Source organism: Cicer arietinum, chromosome 5 (assembly GCF_000331145.2).
Source record: "Cicer arietinum cultivar CDC Frontier isolate Library 1 chromosome 5, Cicar.CDCFrontier_v2.0, whole genome shotgun sequence".
Lineage (NCBI taxonomy): Eukaryota > Viridiplantae > Streptophyta > Magnoliopsida > Fabales > Fabaceae > Cicer > Cicer arietinum.
In genome coordinates this window covers 20,270,478-20,282,214 of record NC_021164.2, presented here as the reverse complement: position 1 = coordinate 20,282,214, position 11,737 = coordinate 20,270,478, and the positions used below count along the sequence as shown (strand labels likewise).

The window sequence follows — 11,737 nt, the reverse complement described above, 5'->3', positions numbered from 1 at the left end:
AGTAAATCGTGCTGACCCGTGATAGGTGGCACCTCGGTAATTGGTACTTTGGCCTGCGATAGGCGGTACAATTATGATTTACGGCCCTTCGAGGAGGGTTTTGGTTTGGAATTCCGAGTCCATGCATTTTGGCATATACGCATTGCATTAGGGTGCTTGGCACACGAGTCGTGTTTGATTGAGTTTTATGATTGAGTGATTTGAATTTGATTTATCGTGTTAATTGCGTTGAAAATGCTAAGTGTTATGTGTTGATTATTGTGTGTAAGTAAGATGGTTATCGAGATCCCAATTGCCGTGGTAATCGCGTAGAAATTGCTAAGTGTTAAGTTGTGAACTTGATTAGGAATGACTTAGGTTAATTCATGAATTTTTGGAAAAATGATCAGGGAAATCGATTTCCCAATCGATTGGATGGGTAAACAGGGACTTGGCCAATTCACAAAATCGATTAGCCAATCGATTTCGAAATCAATTTTCAAAGGAATCAGTTAAGAAATCGATTGCCCAATCGATTAGGCCTTAAGTCAGGGGCTCAGGAACCAATCAATCGATTTACCAATCGATTGAATTCAGCCCAGGATTCTGTTTCATTAAGAATCCCTCACCAAATCGATTAGGAAATCGATTGGCTCGAAACCAGGGGCTCAGGAACCAATCAATCGATTTACCAATCGATTGAATTCAGCCCAGGATTCTGTTTTCATTAAAAATCTTCACCCCAATCGATTGCCCAATCGATTGGCTCAGTGAAAATCCTCAGTTTTAGTTGTATGATTAATTGCTCATGAATCTATCCATGTCTTGTTTTATTATGTGTTAATTAGGAGATCGAGAACTGCATTTTACCTTCATTTTCATTGGCAATGTACTGTATGAACTTTTCGCATATTGAAAATCCTGTTAAGGTGCATGCTTAGTTGAAAAGTTGTTTTGAGCATTCAAAAACTTAATTGCTATGTGTTAACTGTTATTTTCTGGTTGGTGACCCTTTACACTATTGTGGAAATCTGGGCTTTGCCCTCAGATGAGAGTCAGGACGGCCCTACTGGTTCGTACCCTACGGACAGGGATGGAGATGGGAACGCTTGACTGCTGTTACGTTAGGAGGATCTCACGGGGCGCGTGGAGATTACTCAGGGTGTATAGCTTTTTGGTAGGATGATCAGATTAGGATGATGTATAGGGACTAGGGGTCCTTCTTTTTGGTTTGAAGTATTTTTAGTTTGGAAAACTGTACTTATACAAATATTATCAGTTTGATATCATCTTTGGATGGGTTCCATGTACCAATTGATGTTGTGTAAATGTTTTGGATTTATAATTGGAGAAACTTTTCCGCTGCATAAATTGTAATGACTCAATTATCTATCCAAAGACATTTCCTCATTTGTTTTACTTTGTTTTATTTTAATTTCTTTTGAAAAAAAAAATATACCCTCGCTTTGAAAAACGAGGTGTTACAATTAACTTCAACAGATGCTACATTTTTGTGTACGAACCTCTCAATGATGATCGGTAAGTCTCCTTGCTTTATATATTTGACTGAGAATTGTGAGATTAGTTTTATTTCTCTCTTTGAAAGCATTTAAAATGAATATGGGTGCAAGCTTATACTTTGTCGTGTCATTGACAAATTTCCTCTCTTCTTCGTTTAAGCGCCCTAAATAAGAATGACCGGTTATAGTATCAAGTAAATTATGATTGTGTGTTCCACAATGAACACTAATTTTTCATCCTTCACCGACACTTAACAATATACATCTGAGAGTAAACGAACAATTTTCCTTATGAGAACAAGTCACTGTTGATTTTGATTTTGATTTATATCTTCCACCTCTTTCGCATCCCAAAATCAATATCTTTTATTCCCCTCTTTTCGGTTGCTTTATCTGATCAAATGGTAACAATTAAAATTCCATCTTACCTTCCAATGGTTTTTGCCCATTCAAATACAACTTCTCAAGTGGGAAATACCTACAAAATATGTTTCAAATAAAACATCAAATATATTGCTATAATAAAAATTTGATCGGTGATGGATTATTAGTAATAATAATACCTGATCGGTGATGAATTTTTATGTAGAATCTATAACCGTTCTTGAAGCAGGAACCTCAACTCTACTCATACCTAATTTCAAAAATAGTAATAAATTTAATTAATAATAATGTTATAATTTTTTTTCAAAATATATTTTTCAAAATATATTTTTAATTATAACATATATCAGTAATTTTTTAAAAAAAATTGAAAATTTCAAAAGTTTCGAATTGTTTGAAACTTTCGAAATTGACTTATTCCGAATGTTTGAAAGTTTCGAATGATATGTGTTTCGGAAGTTTCAAAATCATCCAAACTTTCGAAACTTTCTGGAAATTTCCGCTTCGAAACTTTCACATTCATCGAAAGTTTCACATGTCGTTGAAAAATATCATTTCGAAAGTTTGGTATTTTTCAAAAGTTTCAAAATTGATAATTATTTCTGTAAAATTACATTTTGAAAGTTTCAATTTAACAAAAGTTTGGAAGAAATCAAAAAAATCACTTTGTTATTATTTCAAAAGTTTGAAACTTTCGAATATTAAGAAATTTTTGTAATTTTTGAAAATGGGGGTGAGAAAATAGAATAGTAAATTTTTTCATGGTTTTATACAAAATAAAAAAGAGCAAAATGGTCATTAGTAAAAAATAGGAGAGTGAGAGGTAAAATTAAGGGGTGCATGGTACACTCCTCTTTTCTTAAACCAAACATAAACTAAAGTACCTCAAGAGTAGTTGAAGAAATTGTCAATTATTGGATGTAACCAAACTTTTCAACCAGATCCTGCCAAGCACGAGGTTTAAAGCGAAACTATTAGACAGAGCTTTCTAAAAGTTAATAAAAACATTATTAATATTGCAATATCAATAACTCGGATTTTTTTTTTTTTGTATATCATTTTTTTAGAAAAACATACCAAATTGTCACACTAATATCAACCTGCACTACTTTTTAGCACTACTAGATCATCACATTTCCGACCTGTAACATCCTGAAGACTTTTTTTTTTTAATTCAATAGAATGTCGCATCTCCAGTATGCGACCATGTACTAAGCGTACACATTTTTTTCTTCCACATTTTTGCAATTACAAAACTGTTTATTTAATAAAATAAAAATAATTATAATATTTGAAAAAACAAAATAGTATTAATAAATAAAAATATAAATAATAAAATAAAATTATATTAATAATAATAGTAATAATAATAAAAATAAGTAAATTATATTAATGAAATAAAATTAATTAAATTGAAAAAACATAATACATTAAATTAAAAAAAACAGATTGAAACAAAAAAAATCAAATTGTATAATTATTATTATTATTTTTTATAATTATTTTTATTTATTAGATTCGAAGAAAAAAAAATAGGAGGAAGTTATTATAGTATAACACGTGGTTTGTTTCTGCACATCTAACTAACCGCATTTTTTCTTCTTCGATTTAATGTGTTTTATTTTATTTTATTAATAGTATTTTGATTTTTTTTTTAAATATTTTAATTATTTTTAATTTATTAAATAATCAATAACTCAATTGTTAAGAAAATAATATTAAGTGCTAATTTAACTGTAAAATATGATTGTGTTGTCAAAATAATATAACATGTTATTTATTTTCGCACATCTACTAAAACGGGTTAACTTTGATATTTTGTTTGATTTTATTATTAAAATTTTAGATATTTTTAAATATTTTTATTATTATTTTTTAACTACATTAACAATATTTTATTATTATTTAAATTTTTTTGTTTATTAGATCGGAATAAAATTAGGAGGGAATTGTTAAGAAAATACATTGTTATTTTATCGGCAAAATATCATGGTCACGTTATTTGTTTCGAAACATTTAGTCAACCCTTTGGTGTATTTTTTTTTTCCAATTTAATATATTTTATTTTATTGATAGTATTTTGATTATTTAAATAAATTAAAAATAATTAAAATATTAAAAAATACTATTAATAAAATAAAATACATGTTATATTATAACATACGATATGTTATATTATAACAATTTTCTCCTTTTTTTTTCGTATCTAATAAATAAAAATTAATAAAAATAATAATAGTTAATATTGAATTTGATGTATTTCTTTTTCAATTTGTGGTATTCTTTTTCTTTAATTTAATGTATTTTGTTTGTTCAATTTAATTAATTTTATTAATATAATTTACTTTATTATTATTATTACTATTATTAATATAATTTTATTTTATTATTTTTATTTTTATTTATTAATATCATTTTATTTTTTAAATTATTATAATTATTTTTGTTTTGTTAAATAAACAATTTTGTAATTGTAAAAAATGTGGAAAAAAAAATTGTACGCCTAGTACATGCTTGTATTGAATTTAAAAAAAAAAAAAACCTTCATAACTCATAAAAATTAGGGCAATTTAGTATTATTTGTTCGTAGAGTGACAATTTGGTATGTTTTTTAAAAAAGAAAGATATACAAAAAATAAAAATAAAATAACTCATGTAAAAATTTTTAGTTTTTAGTTGAACAAAAAAATAGTGTGTATACTACCACTCCAATAACTCATGTTAGTAATATGTTCATTGTCTCATGATTTTTCATGTTCACTACTTGTCTCATGATTTCTTAACTTATAACTAGTATGTCTCGTACAAGTAACATAGTTTCTCAAATTACTTGTACTAATATTAAATAATAATTTACAACAAAAATAAAATATTTTATTTAATTTATATAAGATTTTATCAGTTTTATTATTATAAATATTAGTGAAATCTCTTTATTAAATAAAAAATTTTGTTTTTAATTTATTAGTATAAATATTAGGATGTGAATTGTTTGTATTAATTTTATTTTTTATTTTTTTAATGTCTAAAATATTTTGATTGTCGTTGCTCCCGCGTCACGTTTTTTCTGTGAAGGAATACCCTTAACATCAAATTACAAAGACTCATAGCTCAATTTTGCAATGGTGTGTCACTCATAAATATTCCAAAACATGTTAAATGGTCTATTGGTATTTTGTTAACAACGTGACACTCATAAATATTGGTTTTTGTTTATAACATATAAACAAACATGAAATAAGCAGCATAATTTAACGAGAAAGTAGACATATGTATGGTCATTACTTTTAAAATAACGGATGACAATGTTAAATAGTTCTATATAACTCTAATTGAAAAAAATTTATCCAATCTCACATCTTGTGAGTTTTATGTGGTCGCCACCATAAAAAACTTTTAAATAGTGATTAAACGTTAAATATACTAATAAATAAGGTGGAAAAAATGTATTTAATAAGAAAATAAATAAAATAAAAAATTAAAATTCTAAATAATACCTCTGATTGTTTTTATTAATTTGAACACTTGATTTACAAACTTAACCCATAAAACCTTATATCAAAACTTTACCAAACTAAAAACAAACTAAAATTGACTACTATAATCCCAAAACTATTGACTACTATAATCCCAAAACTAACTAAACCAAAACAGAAAAATAACTATGGTAACATAGTAAAAATTAACTATCATTAACACCTCAATCCGAAATGTATGTTAAGTAAACTTATTTTGAATTTGAAGTAGAAAAATAATCCGAAATGTATGTGGAGTAAACTCATTTTGGATTTGAAGTTAACAATGGTCCAGCAGCAAGAGGCGTGGTAAAGATCTCGGCCACTTGTTCTTGGGATAAGATTGGAAGTAAGTGTAGTATTCTCGATTGGACTTTATCGTGCACAATATGACAATTCATTTCAATGTGCTTCGTGCAATCGTGGAATAAATGATTCGCAACGATATGTAAGTCCAAGTACAAGCACCCCAATATGAATCACAAAATCGTTTCGAGCAAAGTGAGGAGGATGATTTGAACATAAGCCCTGTGCTTGGGCTGTTTTTGATATAGCGCAATATCCTAGTGGCAACTTGAACATAGAGATCTGTGGGAGATTCCGCGAATTGGCTCAATTTGCAAACAAAATAGGCAGTGTTAGGCCTAGTATGAGTAAGATAAAAAAGTTTGTCAATTATCCTACTAAAAATAGAAGGATCATGTAAAACAGTTCCAGATTGTTGATGTAATTTAATTGCATTATGCATGGGACTAGAACACGGTTTTGCAGCTAGTAATCCTGCATCATTCAAAAAGTCAAGGGAATATTTCCTTAGGAAAAGAGATATGGCAAATTTAAATCTAGCAACCTCAAAATTGAGAAAGTATTTTAAGATCTTTAATGCTGAATTTTTCAAATAAGTTTAGAGATATGATGATGCTGGTCAAGGTGCACTTTGTAACTAGCTCAACAAAAGTTAATGTTACGCTATTTTATAATGGCAGTGATTAAACCACACACCAATTTTCCAATCCATACAACAAAATAAAATCATTCTATGGATTGAACGGAAAATATTATATAGGTAAAGAATGGGAACACGTATCAAATAATATCTGTAAAATGGGAACACGTATCAAATAATATCTGTAAAATCATCATTGATAGTTTCAGGCAATGAATCTGAAAGAGGTTGATATCCTTCATCTTTCATCAATTTGGTTAACAATCTTAACTCTGACCGTATTTCATCAACTTGCGGGTGCATATTGTCTCCAACAACGAACACATGAACCAAATTCTTTAACTCAATCCAACTACAGCCAGGTTCTTTATTCACCCCTCTGGATTTCATCATCCTCCTGACACGCTCTACGTCTTCCCACTTCCCTAAGGCTGTATATATACTCGATAACAATACATAAGCAGATGATTCTGGTGACCCTAGCTCCATTAGTTTCTCTCCAGCATAAGCTCCAAGTTCATAGTTACGATGGTTCTTACAAGCTCCTAATAATATGCGCCACAAACACAGACTGTGATCAACCGTTGCAGATTCAATGAACTCTTTCGCTTCATTGAGCTTACCTGCACGACTCAAGATGTCAACCATGCATGCGTAATGCTCTACGGTCGGAGCAATGTTAAACTCATCAAACATCATCTTGAAATAATCCCAGCCTCTGTCCACAAGTCCCATATGACTACAAGCAGAGAGAAGATTCACAAAGGTGACTTGATCAGGCTTTATTCCCTCCAATAACATCTCCTCAAACAACTCCAAGGCTTTATTACCATGACCGTTTTGAGAAAGTCCAGATATCATTGCATTCCACGAAATGACATCTCTGGAAGACATCCTCCAAAAAATAAGGCACCCATCATCCAAACTTCCACACTTTGCATACATGGCAGAAAGAGCACTTCCAATAGGAACTTCTAACTTGAAACCATACTTAATGATCAGGGCATGCATTTGCTTCCCCTGATCTAAAGCAGCCAAGCTGGAACAAGCTCTTAGGACACTTGCCATGGTTAGTTCATTGGGGATAACTCTCTCCATCTGCATTTTGCCATACAAGTTGAGAGCACCTTCATAATCCCCATTTTGTACATACCCCGTTATGATAGAAGTCCAAAGAACAACATCAGGTTGTTGTACACACTCAAAACCCTTACAAGCATCCGCTAAACTACCACATTTTGCATACATATCCACCAACGCTGATAAAACATACAACTGCAATCCAAACCCCAACTTGAAGGAAAAACCATGCATCTGTCTCCCTTCTACAACAGCACAAAGGTCGCTGCAAGCATTGACCACCCCAACAAGGGTAAACTCAGAAGGCAACACACCAGAAGAATGCATTTTATAAAAAAGCTTCAAAGCTTTATCAGAGTCCCCACTCTGTGCATAACCAGTAATCATAGCCGACCAAGTGATCGAATTCTTATCCCCCGAAAATTCAAAAGTCCGAACCGCATCATCAAGGCACCCACATTTAGCATACATAGTCACAAGAGCATTTGCAGCAGAGACAATAGAAATCAACCCGTTTTTAATGGCAAGTGAATGAACCTGTCTACCAGTATCCACAAACTCATTACTCGTCAACGCACTAAGAACACTAGTTAAAGCAAACTCATTCTCAATCTCTTCCTCACAGCGCATGAGTCCAAAAACCTCAATCGCCTCACCAGCAAGGTCAGAAGCAGCATACCCAGAAATCATAGTAGCCCAAGAAACCGTGTTTCTGTCAGGCATTCTATCAAACAGTTTCCGCGCATCCAAAACAAAACCCGTTTTACAGTACATATTGAGAAGAGAACTCCCAACATAAACATCACCAGTGCAAGCGGTTTTAACAGCAACAGAATGAGCTTGTCGGCCCGCAGATACATCGGAGAGATTCGAAGCGGCGGAAAAAACACCAGCGAGTGTGTGAGCATTTGGAATAGTGTTATTGACACGCATCATACGACGAAAGAGGTTTATAGCGAAGGAAGGAGAATGATTGTGTTGGGAGAAAGCGTTGATGAGTGAGTTCCATGAAACGACGTCTTTGTGATTGTCGTTGATAGAATCAAAAAGGTTGTAAGCGTGTAATAAGTGACCTGATTTAGCGTAGAAGTTGAGGAGAGTGTTGGCAACGTAAATGGAATAGAGGGAACCGGTTTTGAGAATGCGAGCGTGAAGTGATTGACCTTTGAAAATGTGTTTGGTGTGAGTACATTCGATGAGGTCTCTTACCACTTGACGATGCTGCTCAGGAAATATATCTTGAAAAGTCATTGAACCTTACCATGGAAGAAAGCAACAACAGAAACAAACTCCACAGAAGTACAAAAACATTGAGTAAACTATCAAAAACCTCACATCGAAGTATTTGACATTATGGAAATATTTCAATTTTAAACGACTTCAAATGTGTCTCTATGACGTGGTGAGGCCTATTATCTTCCATAGCTATAGTGTCCCTTGACGTGACAACTGATGAATATCGAGTAAGTTGACAACAACAAAACTAGGTTTTTTTTTTTAATATCCTCTTTTTTTAAAAAAAAAACACTAAAATATCTCCATTTGAAAAAAAATATACTAAAATGCCCTATTTTTTTTTCTTTATTTATAAGTCGCCATTTGGAATGGCGACTTCCTTAAGATTTAAGCCCGAGTTTCAAATGACGACTTCCCACTTGATTTTTAAAAAAGGGGACATTTTGGTATATTTTTTTTAAAATGGGGTATTTTAGTGTTTTTTTTTTCAAAAAGAGAGTATTAAAAATAAAAGACCCACAAAACTATCAATGGAATAAAACGAAAATCTTTGTACATAACTATCGAGAAAATCAACCATGACTCGTCCTATTAGGGAGAATACATCTATGATAATGACATTCTTATATATTTATATATTTTGAACACAACAAGAATCTTATTTCTTAACTAATTTACCCTTAATTATGTTATATATATATATATATATATTTTAAAATATGTAATAAATATTATAATAAAATAATAATTTAAAATTTTCTCATCAACATTAAATTAATAAAACAATTTAAATTGACAATAAATTTAATATTACAATTAATTTTCTTATTTTATGTGGTTTAGTAAACAGTTTTATACAATAAAGATGAAGGAAGTATTATTTTAAAAAGTTAATCTTGATTAACATCTCCTGTTAAGTGATAATATCATATTGTATAAATAGATTATTTGTATTTTTAGTGCTAGTAAAAATACAACAAAAAATTTATATTTTAAAGTCCTCTAATTTAATTTTTTAAATTAGAAAATAATTCTTAGTAAAAATTAGAACACTCATTTATGTGTGATCAATAGGTTCAATACTAAGTTGGTAATATATTAATTAAATTAATTTGTTAATAAAAGTAAGCGTCTAACAATATTCAGTAACGTTTAAATAGCATGAAATATTATTTTACTTTAAAGAACTATTTGGTGTTGCATGACAAATTTAATAATGTAGAAACAAGCTAAATCAAAGGGGAAATAAGAAGTCAAAATTTTAGAAAAATATTTATTGGCAAGACAAAACAGGTCAATAATGTCAAGAGCTAAAATTCAGAAATATACATTGAAGCCTATAACTTGTCAAATACTCATAGTTGTGTCAAATAATACTAATTATTAGTCAGGTGACCTGAGTCATGTTGGCGTCATTAGTCATTAATTTATTGTTCTAAAATAAACATCGAGAGTTCTATTTTAAAGGTTGTTGGACCCATTTAAGAAATTCAAATCTAATTATAACGTTTGCAATTTTCTATAAATTTCAAAAGTATACAGCTTTCTTTTTAGCAATTTTTCTTTTATTTGTTTATGATTCTACACTCTAATTCCTTGCAATTACTTTATTTATTAAATTTTGAACACTTTACTTCTTGGTTTCATTGCTTTTCTCTTCGATTCATTTCTATTACATTACATGTACTTATGTTTTTGTAAAACCTTTTAAAACATTGCACAAATCATTTTTATGAAAAATAACTTGATTCTCTCAAAACGTGCATTGTCAGTCATGTGATCTTGAAATTCTGTCAAGTTCACGAATCCATTCTTCCACAATTCATTGCATATGATCTTAAATCGTTTTCCTTACATCATTATTTTACTTTAAAAATCTCTTTTACCATATGTTGGATAGGCTCACTCCCTAAGTGGAACTCACTAGTTTTATTGGTATGAGTATTATTATAAGTATTATTATTATTATTGAAATAAAAGAAAGAAAAAAAAAAGGTTTTAATGGGCTTGACCTACGTGAAGAAAATAAAAAGGGATTTAGAAATCCTTAAGAATTAGAAAAAGAGAACGGTTGTCAGATAATAAAAATAAGGGTTTGGTTCCGGTGGTGGTAATAGGTGTGTAGCAAACTTGTTCCATTTGATCTACAAATTTAGTATGTTATTGCTACCACTGAGTTTGTTACTTTAATATATAGTTTGAGTAGTTTTATCTTCTATGAGAGTTACTTTGGCATACTCACTTTAGTGGAAGGTTGTTATAAGGTTGTTATTGTTGATTGATGTTCCCTATTGTTATTAGGAAGACTCTGGTGTATCCATTAATTATTATAGTGGAAATTTTTACTGGACTAGGCCATGTGGTTTTTATTCTCTCAATTTGAGGGAAATTTTTCACGTTAAAATTGTGTTTGTCTCATATTTAATTTTCTGCCAATTATTTTTGCTCTGTGGAATTGTATTTTCTGTTTGGCCATTTATCTGCACAGATGAAGGAAAAAAATATCCCGCACTATTGAGATAGTTATCGCTAATTATCTCTGGTTTTTCCCAACAAAGTGGTATCAGAGCTCGGTTGATTTGATTTGTGCATTTAAATGGAGGAGGAAAATATAGGTCCCAATATGATTAAACTCAACTTTTCTAATTACACACTTTGGAAGACTCTCATGGAAGACATGTTATACACTAAATATTTGTATGATCCTATTGAGGGTAACACTGTTAAACCCGCAGATAAATCTGACGTTGACTGGAAGAAGATGAATAGAAAGGCAGTGGCGTTGATCAGGCGGTGGTTGGATCTTAGTGTATATCCACATGTGGAAACTGAAATAGATGCTAACAAGATGTGGGAAAAATTAAAAGAGTTGTATGAATGAAAGAATGTGCAAAATAAAGCATTGTTGATTCGGAAGCTGGTGAATATGAAATACAAAGATGGGGATTCAATGGCATAGCATATGAGTATTTTTAAGAATACAATGAATTAGTTGACAACTTTAAATTAGATGATGAGTTGCAAGCGTTGTTATTGTTGAGTTCCTTGCCTGATAATTGGGAAGTCCTTGTTGTGAC

General features: G+C 30.5%; 1 protein-coding gene across 1 annotated transcript; it reads right to left on the bottom strand.

The window, feature by feature from the left end:
• Window positions 1-6,352: 6,352 nt before the first annotated feature.
• Window positions 6,353-8,865, bottom strand: LOC101497386 (pentatricopeptide repeat-containing protein At2g33680). Its single transcript, XM_004514958.4, has one exon. It carries the CDS (start codon window positions 8,673-8,675, stop codon window positions 6,516-6,518), a length of 2,160 nt encoding a protein of 719 aa, XP_004515015.1. The 5' UTR covers window positions 8,676-8,865; the 3' UTR covers window positions 6,353-6,515.
• Between the last annotated feature and the right edge of the window lie 2,872 nt (window positions 8,866-11,737).

Bases quoted from the DNA above. Each gene is read 5' to 3' on its own strand.
- LOC101497386 (XM_004514958.4), bottom strand. From the start codon at position 8,675: ATGACTTTTCAAGATATATTTCCTGAGCAGCATCGTCAAGTGGTAAGA.